This window comes from Ranitomeya imitator, chromosome 10, assembly GCF_032444005.1.
Source record: "Ranitomeya imitator isolate aRanImi1 chromosome 10, aRanImi1.pri, whole genome shotgun sequence".
Taxonomy (NCBI): domain Eukaryota; kingdom Metazoa; phylum Chordata; class Amphibia; order Anura; family Dendrobatidae; genus Ranitomeya; species Ranitomeya imitator.
Genome location: NC_091291.1, coordinates 33,697,411 through 33,716,685, shown reverse-complemented (window position 1 = coordinate 33,716,685; position 19,275 = coordinate 33,697,411). Strand labels below are relative to the sequence as shown.

General features: G+C 42.3%; 1 protein-coding gene across 1 annotated transcript in view; it reads left to right on the top strand.

Moving 5' to 3' along the window:
* Positions 1-17,744, top strand: part of LOC138651923 (MOB kinase activator 2-like) — a 31,852-nt gene extending 14,108 nt beyond the window's left edge. The window contains exons 3-6 of the mRNA XM_069742540.1: positions 602-750; positions 6,028-6,121; positions 14,578-14,702; positions 16,815-17,744. Of these exons, the coding sequence (XP_069598641.1) occupies positions 602-750; positions 6,028-6,121; positions 14,578-14,702; positions 16,815-17,092 (646 nt within the window). The 3' untranslated portion in view covers positions 17,093-17,744. The remainder of the gene's footprint in view (positions 1-601; positions 751-6,027; positions 6,122-14,577; positions 14,703-16,814) is intronic.
* Positions 17,745-19,275: the final 1,531 nt, after the last annotated feature.

Genomic DNA, 19,275 nt, shown 5'->3' with positions numbered 1-19,275 from the left:
GCTCGGAGTGTGAGAAGAGGGTTGTTGGCCATCTTGATGGTAAAGGTGCCCCTAAACTGGGATCTTGGCAGGACCAGCCAACTGTCTTTGTGTATGGCCGCGTGACCCCCACGACAGACGATATGGGTTAATGAAAGATTGGATCTCCGCATGCTTGATTCTTTGTTCTTAAGTTGACAAGCCCCGTTTGTTTCTTTGTTGATAATGTAAGCATGTCCAACCGATGTGAAGCCCCCTTTTACACTTTTTATGGCTGTCAGATGAGCAATGGTTCGGCCTGCAGCTATCTACTATGAGATTTCTATACACAGGAGGGCTCATGCCTGGGTCCCCCCGGTGGAGGGCTCATGCCTGGGTCCCCCCGGTGGAGGGCTCATGCCTGGGTCCCCCCGGTGGAGGGCTCATGCCTGGGTCCCCCCGGTGGAGGGCTCATGCCTGGGGAGTTCCCATAAGGTTTAGACTGTACCTGTTGATTTTGGCGGGTCCGATCAACGTTCTTCTAATCTGCGTATGTCGGGGTCTTAAAGTTTTATTGTCTTTCTTCAATAGGATTTTGTGCAACTTGCCACAAACATCAACTTTCTTTTCTTTTTTTCATCAGCAATAAAATAAAAAAGAAGGCGGCAGCAGAAAACGAGAAGCTGTACCTGGAGCCGCGATATACAGGGGCACGAATACTCGATGCTGATATCTTAATGCTCGTGGCTTTACCCAAAGGACTCAATGTCGATGAATGGCTAGCCAGTAATGGTAAGATGTCCCTGTAGACTACCTGGATAATTATAAAGAAAAAAAAGTGATGTAGCAGAGCTAAGTTTGTCATTCTATAGAAATCATAGTAATGTGATATTAGTGGTTTTCACGTCCTATAGACACGAGAGAAGTCTTGCAAATCCACCAATTTCGGTGCGATAGGATGACTATCTAATGTTTATGAGGCGTCCGGCCTCCCGACTCTGCCCCACCTTTACATAGGTAGGTTATGAAGCCCAGTGGGTGCATTAACACACTGTAGCGGTTTAGTACTGTTGATTTTATATATTGCTCTATTTTATAGAGTTGCTGATGTATACTATATTAATATATAGTCACTGACTGCAAATGGAAATCATGATAATAACAAAAAGAACTGAACCGCAAAATGGCAGAGTTAATATAAAAGAACTGTCTAAAAGACACACTATCCATAGTAACCAATCAGAGCTCAGCTTACATTTCTCAAAGTCCTCTGGCTAGATGAAAGCTGCACTGTGATTGGTTGCTATTGACAACAGATGCTGGTTTATCAGTGAGGCCTAGTAGTATATCAAAAACCTGACGTCTTGTTTCTAAGCTGTGTTGGCCACAGTGATAGTCTAATAAAAATTATAATAACATCCATGACCACGATCTTTTGTTACATGCTTGTCTTACAATTCTTACAATTCGTACCTGTTTACTGATATGTGGCTGTAAAAATCCTTTGGCCATGTTTTGAAGCTTACATGACACTAAATTGTGACAACATGTCTCCCATACCTGTCCCGCATGTACCTTGCATTGTGTTTTGCCTTCCCATATTTGGCTTGGCTGATGAGCACGTCGTGTTTATCATGCGGGGTGAAGCATCTGTGTTTTCCTCATTGTGGTATGTGGATGACTACTACACTTAACATAATTGTTACAACATCGCTCGGTAATGGACCAAGTATGTAACAGCGGCCATGTTCTGTGGTGGAACTACAATTACCAGCTTTCTAAACCTTGCTACCAGATAAAGCTTATCTTTTCTAAAATCTAGTCTCTGCCAGCTGTACCGGTCACCAGGGTATAGGCCCACATTCACATTAGACTAAAGTTGGCCGAAGAATCGTTTGACAGTTGAATACATGAGGTCTCCCGAATCCCCGAACCGATGATGTCAGTGAAGTTAAGGGTCTGACTTGGGCACTTTATATATCAACCCCTGACCCTTTTGGTTCTTTAGGAGATAAGCCACCGCCAGAGTCAGTTGGCTGCAGCTTTCTTTGTGCTCCTCGAGCCAAAAAATAGATGCTTCTGTTTTTACTAGTCTATGGGAATTACTCATTGGATGCCTGTTCAACGAAGGCTGGTTGGGATGGCCTGCACTCCCATACACACCAGCACTCGTTTGGCTGAGGTCTTGCGTTTCCTGTGAGAGCGTGACTGCCAGACATATCTGGTGGCAGCTTATCTCCAGGAGAGCCAGAGGATCAGTGGTCCAAAATGAGATATGAGAGATCCTTAACTCTACCGACAATTGTCCGGCAACCACATACAGTTAAGACTGTCAATATTGGTAAATTTGGCCACCATACATTATTCTGATGTGTATGTTGGGCTTTAGGTTGGATTCATACATCAAACAAGCCGCAGGTCTTCTCACACAAACTTAAGTCTCATATACATATAGTTTTGGTCAGGAGACCTGGGGCCGGTCCATGATTAAACCTCGATACACAGATGTGCGACTCCAGCACTGAGCATTAATTTTCCATATTCCCATAAACTGCTTGGTCTACGGTCTCTTCTGCTCCCTAACCTGAGACTCTCCACTTTTGATCACTTGGTGGTGGTCAAAAGACCTCTCTTCTCCATCAAGTTGAGGGATCCCAGGACTTTCTGTTGTTAGAATACCCCAATAAATCAAGGTGGACACAATACTGTTTCCTTAAAAGACAACAACACACATCAATGGAACAAGCAAACCAATGCACCAATAGCCTATTTCCAGTCTCCAGTGGCTTGTAGTCTTTCAAGGTTTGTTTCCCTGTAGACCCAACTCTTTGACATCTGCAGAATATCTATAATTCATGTCCCACTTTCCACCGTCTTCTGGATCAGGACTGTGCTTCATGCATCATGAAGATCGCAGATCTGAGCAGCCAACAATGAAGACTAGCTGAACATTGCCGTTGGATCAGCTCACATTTCCAAATGAATAGGATATGTGACTTCTCAAGCCAGTACTGTTTTTACCATATGAATTTGAGGCTGGACCGGATTAATGTAGTCTTCTGAGACTTCAATGAGTCAACGCTATGGGTTTACGGCATTCATCGCCCTCTACCTTAGTAGAAAATGTTCCCTTGACTAAGATTACATGGATGTCCCCACTTCTGTATAAATCATCAATCCTGCATAAAATTTTATTATAATTTCCTGGGTAGACACAGGCTTCAGTATAGGAGGTCCATGAAAAGGCAAGTAAAGTAGACCTACCCAAAAGATCAGGCAAGAACTCTATATGGATCTGGTTGGATCTATCAAGGTTTAGGCTGTGAATGCGGTCTAAATCTTGACAGAGCCATGCCTAAGCCTTCTGCCAAGGGAAAGGGAGATAATAATAATATAATAATAATTTTATTTATATAGCGCCAACATATTCCGCAGCGCTTTACAAATTATAGAGGGGACTTGTACAGACAATAGACATTACAGCATAACAGAAATACAGTTCAAAACAGATACCAGGAGGAGTGAGGGCCCTGCTCGCAAGCTTACAAACTATGAGGAAAAGGGGAGACACGAGAGGTGGATGGTAACAATTGCTTTAGTTATTCGGACCAGCTATAGTGTAAGGCTCAGGTGTTCATGTAAAGCTGCATGAACCAGTTACCTGCCTAAGTATGTAGCAGTACAGACACAGAGGGCTAATACTGCATAAAGTGTATGAGAACATGATGCGAGGAACCTTTTTTTTTTTTTATTATAAATAGGCCACACAGGGATCGTTAGGTTAATGCATTGAGGCGGTAGGCCAGTCTGAACAAATGAGTTTTTAGGGCACGCTTAAAACTGTGGGGATTGGGGATTAATCGTATTAACCTAGGTAGTGCATTCCAAAGAATCGGCGCAGCACGTGTAAAGTCTTGGAGACGGGAGTGGGAGGTTCTGATTATTGAGGATGCTAACCTGAGGTCATTAGCGGAGCGGAGGGCACGGGTAGGGTGGTAGACTGATACCAGGGAGGAGATGTAGGGTGGTGCTGAGCCATGGAGTGCTTTGTGGATGAGGGTAGTAGTTTTGTACTGGATTCTGGAGTGGATGGGTAGCCAGTGTAATGACTGGCACAGGGTAGAGGCATCGGTGTAACGGTTGGTGAGGAATATGATCCTGGCAGCAGCATTCAGGACAGATTGGAGCGGGGAGAGTTTTGCAAGAGGGAGACCGATTAGTAGAGAGTTACAATAGTCCAGACGAGAATGAATAAGTGAAACAGTCAGAGTTTTTGCAGAGTCGAAATTAAGAAAAGGGCGAATTCTAGAAATGTTTTTGAGATGCAGGTAAGAAGAGCGAGCCAGTGATCGGATGTAGGGGGTGAATGAAAGGTCAGAATCAAGGATGACCCCAAGGCAGCGGGCATGTTGCTTTGGAGTAATGGTGGAACCGCACACGGAGATGGCAATGTCAGGCAAAGGTAGGTTAGTAGAGGGAGAGAACACGAGGAGTTCAGTTTTTGACAGGTTTAGTTTCAGATAGAGGGAGGACATGATGTTAGAGACAGCGGTAAGACAATCACTGGTGTTTTCTAAAAAGGTCGGTGTGATATCGGGAGCAGAAGTGTATAATTGGGTGTCGTCAGCATAGAGATGGTACTGGAAACCAAATCTACTGATTGTTTGTCCAATAGGGGCAGTATACAATGAGAAGAGTAGGGGGCCTAGGACTGATCCTTGAGGAACCCCAACAGTAAGGGGAAGGTGAGAGGAGGAGGAACCAGCAAAACATACAGTGAAGGATCGGTCAGAGAGATAGGAGGAGAACCAGGAGAGAACGGTGTCCTTGAGGCCGATGGAGCGGAGCATAGTGAGGAGGAGCTGATGATCCACAGTGTCGAATGCTGCAGAGAGATCCAAGAGAATTAGCATGGAGTAGTGACCATTAGATTTAGCTGTTAGTAGGTCATTAGAGACTTTAATGAGGGCAGTTTCAGTAGAGTGTAAAGAGCGGAAGCCAGATTGAAGAGGGTCGAGAAGAGAATTCGGGAGATTGAACTGAGATGACATTGGCCACCTTTTATTTAAATAAACTGCATTGAATTGCATTGCACCCTATGAAGAATTCAGCCACTCTTGTCAGGACTCCTCTGCATCAAAGTTTTCATGGATGAGGGCTGCTAATTCCCATCTGTTACTCATTTGATGCTGAAGTTTGAAGTAGGATTATGGAGTCTGATTTCCAATTTCTCATCCAGATCCTTGACCACAAACTCTCTTCTCCCAGCTCCTTGGAGTTTTTCTTTCACTGCTGGGAGCACTGGCTCTGTTTTCATTGCTACTTGTATGTCTCAGAGGTTAGACATAATAAAGAGTTATGGTACATATGAGACGTTCTTGTTAAATATAGATGGCGCCTGCATGGAGCACAACTTTAACTCCTTGGATTTGCTTGAGCTTTTTCTACCAGAAATTGGGAGACTAAATTCAATGGGTGTTTTTCTGCTGAAAGCTGCACATGGTCCAGAATCTTTGGTATTTCATGAAGAATGGACATATGTTCTCAACTAAAGCCCCAATTGTTGACTGATACTTCAATTTGGCATTGGAGTTTTAGCAATCTATCACGGTCCAAGTACGGACTTTGACTTCAGTTCTGAGGTCAAGTCTCCTCTTGTTATGCCGATGAGGCTGTTGAGTTTGAGTCTGGACACCTGCAGAAAGTCCATACTTGGACCTTATTTCCCGAACATCTGAATTCGCCTTTAGATACTGTAAGGATCATTTAAATAAGTGGGATGCTGTGTAAAGACAGGGTTTGAAGTCTGCTAAAAAAAGGAACCACTATTTGCCATCTAAGGGATCCCAAATAGTGTCCCTCGTAGGATGTTGTATTATGTCATATGACGCATCTGGCTGGAGAAATCGGATCAGTATTAGATCTCTTAATTATATCGACGTGCGACAAAAATGAGACCTATTAGCCGTAAATTACAAGTGTCTAAATCCTTGTTACCAGAAATAGTGATAGTAACTCATAATTTATATCCTACTGGATTATTTATACTGGCGTTTTCTTATTTCTCAGCCTCTGCCTTCTACAACCATGTCAGCCTCATGTACGGGTCTGTATCAGAATTTTGCACCGTATCGTCTTGTCCAACAATGAAGGCTTGGTCAACGTAAGTACTCCATGTTTATTAGCTTTGTATAAAGAAAATCCCTTCTCTGTATGTAGATTTACGATAGACCTCCTCGGTGCAAGAGTTGGAAAATCTTTGAGTACCCATGGAAACATCCTTGACTTGCAGTAGATAAATGAATGGTCGTATGTAAAGTTCTAAAACAATGGTGGCTGAAAAGAGGTCTCTTGCTGTCACACGATGGCCCTCCCGAGGATGTATTTTTCCAGTAGTCTTTCTCCTGCTTGTTGGCACACTATTGGCCTCCTGATCAGTAAATTATTAACCTGTGGCCAAGGTTGCATGAACACTTCATCTGCTGGTCTAGCTTACGATTACCAGTGTGACATTAGCCATTTTTATATTCATATCTATAGCCAACTTGGGGTTCTAGAAGATTAAAAAAACAAGCCCATTTTCCCCCAGAGGCCACCATACCTGTCCAGATGATAGGTTATAGGTCGGTACTGTTATAGCAAGAAAGCAATCATGTTTTTTCTTTTCTATTTTTGGACAATCTCCTCAAACCTATCTTCCGTTGGATAAGAAAAGGCACTTTTTCACGTTCTACGCTTAAAGGAACCCTCCAGGGTGGATATATTGTACTAATGTATAGTGAAGAGTCTGAGCGGCGGTGCCTAACTCAAGAAAAAAAAATTCTGGCCATACTTTCTCCACATACCATGCACTAGTCATAAGTCTATGCTTTGGTCCAAATGAACTTCGTCTTTTATTACGTGGAACCTTAACCAGATAAAACTTAGGGGTTAGCACAAAACGACTGTTCAAATAGAGCGCTTGGTGCACCCTTGCCATCTCTAAATAGTTGAGGCACCTTCCGACCTACTTGTTTTCCATCCATCTCTGCCCTCCTTTTCTGTGATTGACTACGTTGGCTTGAGGATGGAGATAGTTGGAAAAACAGTAGATGACAAGGTCTACTGAACTATTTGGCCAAACCATGGTGCACCAAGCGCCTGTTGTTGGTTTCAACAGTCATTTTTTGCCGACAGGCTAATGCCAGTCGAATTTGCCGTCTTTGGCTGACCATCTCAATTGTATGAAATGTATACCGACTGCTTTCTAAGATGACCTGATATGAAGGTTCTACAAGAGAATCTCTAGGTTTTACTGAAGTTCCAGCTCAATCCAGGCTTGTCCTGAATTTCGGGCACATGAGTAGTCTAGGTTTGATGTCCCTCTAAAGAAGAGAATGAACGCAACAATTTTAGCCACATGGTCTTTCCACAATTTGGGTCTTCGGTCGTGACTGGTTTTGATTAACTTTTTGTCCTGAACTGTTGAGAACCATACCAATGTCCTTTCTACATAAATGCCATGAAAGAGATGCAGTATCCTTGCAAAATTCTCTAGTAATGGCCCCTATTGTTTCCCTCCCCTAAAAGAGCAAAATTGTGCAGAAGGCATCAAACATTCTGAGCCCAAACATGTACAAGTATAGGCCTGCACGGCCTCTTCTGCACCCGAGGAATCCGGCTGCACCTTTTCAAGGATGAAAATTCCTTCTCCCCTTGGCCTGGAGCCCGGTTTGATGGGGGAGTGAAAACATCATAAAAAGTCTGTGTGCTAAATTTAACTGGATTCTCTCTGGACAGTTCTACTGTTTATTGGACCAATATAAACATTATAGGCAAACGGCAAGTCGTGAAACCGTCGACGCATTCACATTTACCGTGAATCTAGATCTCGTTTGAACCCAGTAAATCACATTTACAAATAATAAGACCTGACGAACTATAAGCGAGGGCTGCAATGTCCATGTAGCTGAGCGCGCACATCCACAAAAACGGCTTGCCGGACTTGTCGCTGGTGGTCTTTTTCAGAACGGAAGTTGTTTTTATCTAGCACTATCGGTTTATTCATTGCGCTTGATTGGAGTCCAATCTTGTTCTTCCTCCGTCATCTGGAGTAGAAGACAAAAGCTCGAAATCCCCTGTGTAAGCTTAAAAGCTAAAATGAATGCGGTCTGTAACGACCAATAGCTTATTGCATATGTTGTATTCACTAAGCTCCAAAGTGCCATCGCCGGTGCCTGCCAAACTACTGCTTAAAGGGAATCCGTCAGCAGGTTTTTTTCCCATTTAATCACAATACCGTAGTCGCAGAGACCCCGATTCCTGGGATTTCTCACTTAATGGACTGTTGTAGTTTGAATACAATCAATGTTTTATCATCAGAAGATTATCACTAGGGGACTACGACTCGCGTCCAGTCCAGTGAGATCTCACTGGAATCGGGGTCACTGCCCCTACATCATGCTGCTCTTAGATTACATATCAAAACCCAACTTCTAGATTACCTTTAAGGGCACACAACCGATGATATCGGACAAGTGCCATGTCTGGTTTTCAGGGATGATCAACTTGGACGATTACACAATATCCGGCTGCGCTGCTGTAATGAAGAAGACTTAGGACCAATTGCATTGGTGTTCACGTATAGCGCTCTTGGCCATGATATTTTATCTGGATGTATCCGATATACTATTTTTTTTTTGCTGAATTATATTTTTCTTCATTCTTTTCCTTTTTATTTCTTTTTTTTCTTGGATTGAGTGGATAAAATCCTAGACGTGTCTGATTTTGATCAGTGTCAGATCAAAATATGCAATACAGGTCTATGGTCTGTGAAAAACAGCGGACTGCACTTGGATGACATCAGAGTGCAGTATGATTTTCACAGACTTTCAGAATGGAGAAGGTGAAACCTTTTTTTTTTTTTTTGTTCACCTTTGAGAAGAACTGATGTCTGTGTCATCAAAATGTTTTTTCTCGGATCCAGAGAAAACAGTTGTGCGCACCTATACAGGAGTTTTGGAATCCGAAAAATATCACTTGGATTGCTGCAAAAAAAAGAAAAAATTAATAATAATCTGGCGCGGCTCACTTCCACATATTCTGAGTGGAAAAGCTTTGCAGCCTGTGGATAAGGGAGGGTTGCGTGTCCTGCTAGGCTGCATTCTTATACATGTCAGTACGTTGCTTCCTCGCCCTCGTGATGACGACAAACTATCTTGTTTGTCAAACTTTTTTTTTTTTTGCATGTTTAAAGCGCACCACCGCATAATGTAGGACCACTCCAGGCATAGGGTCCTGGCCAGAAGAGCTCGCAATCACTCACAAGGCCGATCAGATTGCGGTAGGTTTAAAGACTCGGCTTAAAAAAAAATATATATATATATATATATTTTTTGTCCTGTCAAACATTGGGTTTGGCGACGTGTCCGTGTTCGTAACAGGAAGTTTTGTAACGAGGACAGGCCCGCTGATGGAATTCAGTGCGCAGCAAACAGAACTCAGACACTGTGAAATGAAAGGTAAAGGTGGAACGACGCCCTCGTTTACGAGAAAAGACCTGGATCTAACTTTCCATTCTCCAAGAGAAGCGCACAAGCCGCTGCCCACGCAGATGTAACACTGGGCTCTGCTCCGCTTTAATTTTGACTCCTTGGTTTTTGTAGTTTTGACTTGGTTTTTCTTCTCCATTTTTAACCATCGCATGTTTTTGTGCAGTGTCGGTGCTTTGCGCACTTCTGATGCGGAAGGACAACACTTGAGCACCAACAATGCCACCAGAGTTGCCAACTGTCCAGATATTCTTGGGCAGTTGGTTTTCTTTTTTTTTTCCCCTGTCTGTAAAAAAAATAAAAATAAAAAATTGCTGGAGAAACCTTTCCAGGGCTGCACTAATCCTCCCGTGAATGCAGCTGATGGCTCCATAATCAGGAGCACAGGTTCATCAGGTTCATAATTATTGTATCATGGTTTTCCAATATGTCCATAAAAAAAATTGGCTGTTCGTTGTTCATTATTATTTTATTTTCTATGATATATTTTTTAATTTATTCTCCATTATATATTCTAAAAATATATATATATATATATATATATATTTAAGCACTTTTTTAAATGTGGCCCTAGTACCTGCCATTACTACAACTTGCGGCCGGACATTTCACGGTCTGCCTGCTCTAACTGTAGAGAATCCTTTCCTATGTAGTTGGTGGAATCTCCTTTCCTCCGCAAGTAATGAATGCTCCTGGTCCTTGGAAGGAAAAAGATGGTTGTTGGACGAATGATCGGCTGAAGCATCATTCGGCTGGCAGCCATCTCCTACGAGTCGGCATATTTCAGATTTTTCAAAATCTTCAACTAAATTGTTAGGATATACGATGTAAAAAATAGAGGAAAAGCATAAACTGTTTTTGTAAGGAAAAAAAATTAGGTAGAGAACCTTTAGGCTATGTTAACATGAAGCTTTTTTTTTTCTTTCTTGGAATTCTGAAATTACTAGTTTGTCAAGTGTAAATCACTTTTTTGTTTTACTTTTTTTTTTTTCTGGGGGTTGGTAGTGTTTTTTTTTTTTTTTCCCTCTCCCAATAGTGTTTTTAGCAGCCTTTTCATTGGACAGTGGCTAGTGGGGAGAGGATACAATGGTGATGCATTTGTGAAAAGTCAGATGACCAGAAGCGATTGGGCCTTGGCCTCCGCATGATCTTACGTAAGACCATCATGGATGACCTCGTAGCCCATTGCAGTAATTTTTGCAGCAGTTCTCACACTATTTTCCCCAGGGGGTTTGCATTTCGGAGATCCAATATTCCACTTGTCTGTTTACGAGGCCTGCAAACACCGCCTTGTTGATATGAAGTTGCCATGTAACGTGGATACACAGAAGCAGCTGACACGGGCCTGAGGGACGTATAATTAGCTCCCCATGCACCTGCTTCCCTCTCCGCCAGGAATTAAAGTGGTCTCCGGCACGCACCAGCTTCGTTTCAGCTTTTATCTGTGCCAGATACGACAACCGCAGCTAAATGAGCACAATTAATTTGACAATTATTCTTTCTGTGCCGCTCGGGTGGTCTACTGGTGACAGCGAAAAGCAATTAACCTGACCGGACAGGGTAAACAATGTCTGGCGTCCAGTCCCAACATTATATAATGAGTTTACCTAGTACAACTAGGTGGAAAATCAGGCCAGGCACACCCGCAAACTGCAGATGTGACTGGCTCTGCATGTTGGTCCTTATTGCTTGTGGTGTCAGAAGGCTATCCATATGGCAAACCAGCCATATGCACTGGCTATATTGGGTCCTTGTGTTTTGCGTAGTGCAAATGTGTGACACCCCAGGAGTTCGGTTATCGCAGTGGTATTGCCTTCCTCAGGGGAAGAGTGATGCCATGCCTGGAAGCGAGGAAAGATCCCTTGAACAGGTAACACATACATACAACACTGTTCTGACTCCAGGCCAGAAGAGGGAGCTCTCATCCAGTTTATGGGTGGCTTCCCTATATATATTTTCTGGCTGGAGGAGGAGTTAGTTAGTCTAGAGAGGGTCTGCAGCTCCTGGAAAGAGCAGAAAGAGAGACAGAGCAGATTGTGAGAGAGTTTGAAAGAGCAAAGGAGCATTGACGAGCTGGAGGGGAGCTGTGATTGGGCTCCCTCCACGCTGAAGCGCAGGAACCAGAGGCCAGAATTCCGAGGTTGTGGGGGTAACTGTATGCCCCACAGCAGAAACCGGCAGACAGCAGAAACCGGCAGACAGTAGATTGCAAGTCGCCTGGCCACCATTAACATCCGAAGGCACAGCAGCACATTATCCGTTTTCTAAAGCTCTGTCTTAGTTGAAGAAACTCCGAGCAGGAAACTGCTGCTTGTACGATCTTTCCTATAAATATCCACCTAATTACCAGTTTGGATGTAAGATTATCGTTTCTAAAAATGTCAGGCGCTGACGTCTCTAGTTGACCACAAAGGCGGAAGGCAAAAATGCTCATTTAATGCCATAGAAATTCAATCTGTCATGTGGCTTGTAAAACTCTTTCTACAGCCGAGGAAACTGAAAACTATGTCCTTGTGGCGTCTTTTCCATGCCTTCAGAATAGTAGTAGTAGAAACTTGGACATTATAGAAGGGGGAGGTCATCAGTTTTTTAGGAAGGAGTCTCGAGGAGAATAGAGTGACTCTTTGGCCTTCTCTGGATGGCCGTCACGGTATTTGGGCCCCTTACCGCCTTGCCTCTTTTGCCCCTGTGTGGGTGCTCAGGTTGTACCAATGTTCTGTCCGACCCCTGTTTTATGGGGTTAAATCATCCATTTGCATAAATACATTTGTGCTAATTTGAGTAACTTTGGTCAATTTTTAAGAAATTGAGTTGCACTTTATGGCAGCGCTGCGAGTATGATCCGATTTTGGAGGACGTGCTCCCGTCTGCTCCAAGTCCATTGTAGAGAATAATAAGTTACAATAAGGCTACTTTCACACTAGCGTCGTTTTCAATACGTCCCAATGCGTCGTTTATGGGAAAAAACGCATCCTGCAAAGTTGTTTGCAGGATGCGTTTTTGCCCCATAGATTAACATTAGCGACGCATTGCGACCCATTGACACACGTTGCAACCGTCGTGCAACGGTTGCGCCGCGTTGTGGCGGACCGCCGGGAGCAAAAAACGTTACATGTAACGTTTTTTTGCTGCCGACGGACTGCTTTTTCCGACCGTGCATGCGCGGCCGGAACTCAGCTCCCACCTCACAATGGGGCAACGGATGCGTAGGAAAAATGCATCCGCTGCCCCCCGTTGTGCGGCGCATTCACTGCTAGCGTCGGAACCTCGGCCCGACGCACTGCGACGGGCAGAGTCCGACGCTAGTGTGAAAGAAGCCTAATAGACGAGTGATCACTTTCCAGGGTGAACGTGCTACTTGGGCCGTATAAGGATTAGTTTTTGCTGGAATCTTCACGGATGTGATGAAAGAACGCGGAAATTCCAGCTTCTGTTTATGGTTTTCATCCATTGGCTCGGACGACTGTATACTTATAAAACACTAAACATTTATACCCCAACAAACATCTCCGAGCCACTTTCGAAACGCACGTGGATCAGAAAAGTTTTAGTACATAATAAAGTGCTACATACCACCTGGGGGGATGGGAGAGAATTTAAAGGGGTTGTCCGGCTTTCAAAATCCTAAAACCTCAGTAGTCACTTATTTGAGATATCCATCAATTAGTTAGAAAAAAAAAAGCGCCACTCTCATTGGAGTACCCAGGACTATACAAACGGCAAATGCTGCAATTTTCCTTCTGGTGGCGCCAGAACGTGTGGTCATCGGCACTGCTCACCTCCGATGTGGACAACCCCTTTAAATCCATTGCACTGTCCTTGCATGCTTTGCAACAGGAGTACACTCTTTAAGAAGTTATCCGCCATCTGCAGGATAGGTGATGCCTACTAGAATGATGGGGCGAAAACTTTTCAGAACGGGGGACCATTATCTCTTATTTACATGGAATGCCATAGACCATTCTAATAATTATATATATATATATATATATATATATATATATATATATATATATATATATATATATATATATATATAATTTATTTTTTGCTGCTTGCTTCATAGTTTTAGATCTTGGAGCCGAGCAGCCCTTTGGTGAAAACTTTGCCCCCCCCCCCCCCCTCTTTTTTTTTTTTTTTTTTTTTTTTTTTTTTTTTTAGCGGAGGTCGCAGCGTTTGGACCTCCGCCGATCAAAACATTGGACGTTTCTCTCTAAATTGTGAAAGTGTTGAGAAAGTTCAATTACACTTTAAGTGCCAGTTTTAGAATCCATGTTCTAAATATGACAAAAATTCTTCACTTACTATTGTTTTTTTTTTTTTATAATTTTTTTTTTTTATACCTGGTGTAAATGCCGCCATTCTCCTGAATCCAATGCTATTTTTCTTTTGTTCTTGTGCCTTTCCGTTCCTGAGATATGGCCGCCTCTTCCCTGTATATAAATCTAGTCCGTCTAGCCAGGTAGACGGTGTCTTCAAGAACAGACATACTTTTTTTTGTGGGTGACTTCTAGAAAACCACACCCCCTTGGTTAACAAGACTAGCTTTATGTACAGGAAAGAGGAGCCAATATCTTGGGAATGGAGAAGGGCAGGAACAAAAGAAAAACGTGGGATTGAGGAGAACAGCGGCATTTAGACCAGATGGAAAGAAAAAATACATATTTATAGCAAGTGACACTATTTAAAGGGTTTTAAAGGGTTTTCCCCTCATACTTGAAGATGGATATGGTGGGATAGTGCTTGTAAAAACAATCCCATTTGCAATATACTGCTTAAGAAAATTTTCAGCCGTTCTTGAGATATTAATGCTTTTTAGTACGTTGCCTAGGAAACCAACCACCGCTGCTGTCTATTTTGTAAGCACGAGCTGTAACCAAAAGTGTTAATATCTCAAGAACGGATTAAAATTTTAATAAGCAGTAAATTGCAAAAGTGCTTGTTTTTACAAGCCCTATCAAACCATAGCCATCTTCAAAGATGGGTATAACCCCCTTTTAAACAGACAAAATATTTTTCTGGCATGATCAGTGTTAAATTTTAGTGTCTTGGCCAAGAGTTTTTATGTTTTATATGTTTGTGTCTCCAGGCAGATCCAGTGGACGGATGAGAAGGGGCGCAAGAGAAAATGTTCGGGCCCGCAATATGCGGACTATGCTGCCAGCATCATTCAGAAAATCCTGACAGATGAAGGCTTGGTTCCTACTAAGCACAGTGAGTAATGCATCTTCCGCTTCAGGGTTTCTTTCGCTCTGCTGCAAGCAGAAGATGATTCTGTTTAATGTCATGTCGAATATAGAGTGCATCCTTGAAGAACTGATTATAGTGATAATGTTACATAACTGCAGCCTCAGGCACATTTTTTCTAGTGACTATAATGAATTCCCCTGATTCACTTACTGGCAGTCATGTGAATATAATATGCCTAGAATGTCATAAAATAAGAAAGTTTTACATTAAAGGGGTTGTTCTGACAATCCCTTTATTGACAGGTCCCCCCAAAAATCAGTTTATCATAAGGTGTCCTTCTAATTAGACCTCCAAAAATCAGCTTTATACTAAGGGGAAACATAGCAGCTGGAGAAGGGTTTCCCAACAGCGCCACCACAGGAGGAACAAAGTATTACCTAGAACTCCATGGATATTTCCAGAAATGCTTTTTACCTTATTTATAATGTATAAATGTAAGCCCCAATTCATCATTTGCTTTTTTTTTTTATCTTGTGGTTTTATTGAAGTGTTTTTTTTTTTTTTTTTTTGCTCCAGAATTTTCAAAAAGGCTCATGTGACCTTTGCCAAAAAAAAACTCTTTATTTTTGTCTTTCCTATTTTGTGACTTTTTTAGCGCAAATTTGTAAAAATCTCGCAGAATTTGCACAAAAAATGCAGACATGAATAAAGTCATTCTGGGAGGGGGAAGTGAAGTTACTTTGCCAAAAAATGTCAAGACTTTTGAAAAAAAAAAGTCCCAATTTGATGAATTGGCCAAAACCATTTTGAAACCTCAAACTTCAACAACCATCACGAACATGGGGCAAAAAAAAAAGAAATTACCGTACATAAAAAATAGACTTTTTAAAGAAGGTGTTAAACTCAAAGAATAAGGCGAAAACTAGATAAAAAGGTGCGAATGCAACAATGAATCAGACCCGTAAAATCTTGTATTTTTTCCGAAGCTTGGAACAGGGCAGCTAAGATAAAAAAAGGAACTTTATTCATATAAATTGACCTTCGATGGGATTACCGAAATCACATTATGACAATTCTTTGTGGATTTTTTCTTTTTTTTTTTGGTAGACTTTCATCTTTTGCAAATGTGAATTTTGTGACCAATCCGCAACATATTCCAACCTGTCACCACTCCGGACAGGTGGCGTTTTATGGTGATCTGAGTCTGGTTTGCTTGAACCTTGTGTGATCTTCAACTGAGATACTGGTGCTAAAATGTGGCCGGAGATTTTGCCGTCCGAATATATTCCTAGATGGTGTTGGCCAAATGGGCATTCAGCTGAATGCCCATCTTCCCCTAAACATGTACCCAGACTGGTTGAGTATGTTTGGTTTATTCCAATAAGGGTATGGATACAAGCCCTTTGTGAGAAGTTCTGCCAGAGAACAAAGAATTGGCCATGTCGATATTCAACATGGCGAATCACTCTTTCTCCTGATTGCAATTGTCTAGTAACCCATCTAAAGAGCTCATTTCGATACCATCTTCAGAAAGACAAAACTGCCCACTTTTGATGGAGTTTGAATAAATTTCTCCCTTTTGGGTGTTGGATCCAAGAATTGGGCTGCCAAGTTTTGAAGCTGTTGACAGTGGTGTTGATGCCAATTGATTCACGTTACCCAGTCCATCGGCCACATCTGTAATCTGTGACAGCTGGATGGGAACCTTGATGACTGGCTGCTCGATTGATTAACCAACCTGGTGGAACATCATCGTTGTGGCATCACACACATATGATGTCACGTCGGTGTGGCTAATCAAAGAAGCCGCGGATGCCTTCAAGAAAGGGCTTTCTCTCGGTGTTTCCGTCCAACGGCCACATATTACGATGGTCATGGCCAATTGACTGGGTCTCGTGAGTTGATTCGCACCAACTATGTAGATCATCAACTGATCCCACTCAATTAATCGGGTTCAAAAATGGTTTCTGGGAGTCTAATTCAATTTGCCCCATTTGCAAGGGAATATACGGCACCCATAACACCTCTGCTCTCGTTGATACTTTTTAAAAAAAATTCTCTTTAGCTGCTTGATATATTTTTGTATTTTGTGTTTTATTTTTGCTTAAATGGTTTTCCTATTTTTCTTTTCTTCAGGCAAAGAATTTCCAAAGACCTTCAGACCGGCGATCCAGAAGACCTTCCGGCTTCTTTTCCACCTCTTGGGCCACATCTACACCTGTCATTTCAGGACAGTGGTGAATCTTGAACTTCATCCACATCTTAACACCCTGTACCTGCACCTTCTTCTCTTCTGTGCAGAATTTCACCTCCTCGATTCCAAAGAAATGGCCTTAAGCGAAGACTTAACCACAGCCTTGATACATTCCAGCCCACCTCCCCGAACCTCAGGAAGTCACTCTCGTAACACATGAACCAGCTCTATGGTTAGACTGCCCCTATTTTTTTTTTCTACACATACTGCCGCCAGGACTCGTTACCTTTTTGCAAATTTGCTAATATTCCGATGTAATCTAATTTTTGGCGTGACACCTTCAGCACAGCTTCTGATTGCCAAATGAAAAGGTGGCAGAGTACAATAATATCTGTGCTGCAGAGCATTCGGGGAGATGAGGATGAAGGCAACGTGCCGCATAGCACAGAGCCGCTGTGAGTGGACTGTACACTGAGGGATCCACTAAGTGCATTAAGACGGAAGCCAAACGAGTGCGCATCGATTCACAAGATCTGATAAGACAAGCAAAGGACGGACAGCGCTCGCAAAGACGTTTTATGTGTTACTGGGCAGAAAATGGTTTCTCTGGTCGATGGTGTTTTGTGTAACCAACACTGGATGACATTTGCAGACTTTACATGTAAATTAAGGTCAGAATCTCCAGAATGGGAGCTTTTTTGTTTTGTTTGTTTTTTTTTTTGTGTTTTTGTTTTTTATAAAATTACAAACTTATTTTAATTTAATTATAAACGCTAATTTCCTATTTTAAGGACATGGATAGAGCTGAAAGTTACATGTATATTTTACTTCAAGGGATATGTTACTTTTTCTTAAGAAAAATACGCACTTCACTTTTTTTTTGTAATTTATTCATTTAAGTAAAAATGTATTTACCGTACTTTATAAAAAAAAAAAAAATCAAAACTACTTAACTGTGTATGTGTTTCTTTACCATAATGCATATGTTACTCAAAAAAACAAAAAATATTTATTAATTATATCTAAAAAACCACCAACCTGTGGCTGCACCAAACACCAACACAAAAACTGTGAACAAACTAATGAGGGGAACTAGGAATACCCTGAACTGATATCTATATTGTGGTCTGCCTATCAGCGGGGGTTGGCGCCCTATGGGATAGCGTTATGGCCCATAACGCTATCCCATAGGGCGCCAACCCCCGCTGATAGGCAGACCACAATATAGATATCAGTTCAGGGTATTCCTAGTTCCCCTCACTAGTTTGTTCACAGTTTTTGTGTTGGTGTTTGGTGCAGCCACAGGATGGTGGTTTTTTAGATATAATTAATAAATATTTTTTGTTTTTTTGAGTAACATATGCTTCCTACAAATTCCTACTCTAAAATATTGATTTAATTGCAAAAATTCTTTACCATAATGGCCAACTTTGAGAAACTGTCTTCCGGGAAATGTAATGTTTGTACAACTTTGGTGGAACTTTTTACTCTCAAACCCCTTTTACGAGTCTGCGGACCCTCCTTGACCAGATTCCCACCTGCTGGATGTCCGGTTAGGTTGACAGCTCCTGGTGTCATTCACAAGAAACTTTCTTCAAGTGCTGCTTTACCTGAGGTTTTAGGTGCTTTTTGAAGCTGTAGGAGCTCTGACATCTCCTTTGAGAGTCTAGGACAGGGGTCTCCAACTCCAGTCCTCAAGGCCCACCAACAGGTCATGTTTTCAGGATTTCCTTTGCATTGCACAGGTGATGCAATTATTACCTGGGCAAGACTAAGGAAATCCTGAAAACATGACATGTTGGTGGGCCTTGAGGACTGGAGTTGGGGACCCCTGGTCTAGGAGGTCTAGGAGCCTCCTCGACGATCCAGGAGAATCTGGTCTTTACATATCATTGATCTATAGCAGGATATGTCACTTAGCCTATCAGTCTCTTAGAACAGACCGGTTAGACTGTTCTCTTCTGGACCCTTGACCTCATTATTGCATCTAACCTGTCCCAACTGGAAAATTCTTTGGGTCTATGATGGATCATTCATTTTATGTGTACCTGGATGCTAATCAAGTGTCAGATTTTTAGGATGATTATTTTTAAAGCCGTAGACTTACCGTATCTAAGGAGCATTGAGTAGAAGGGCTCATGAAGACATCAATGCAACACTGTTCCTGGACTTGCAGGATCCCTGCTGTGGGTTTGTCTTTGGTTTCCAAGACCTCTCTAGTCCGCCTGCAGCTTCCAGTATTTCTGCTATCTTCCATGACCTCTGCTATATGTCCACCAGCAGCTATCAGGACCTCTGCTACCTGTTCCCAGTCTTCCAGGATCTCTGCTACATGTCTTCCTGCAACTTCTAGGAAGAGGAAGTCTTCTGCCTGCCTGTAGCATCCAGGACGTCTCCTGCCCG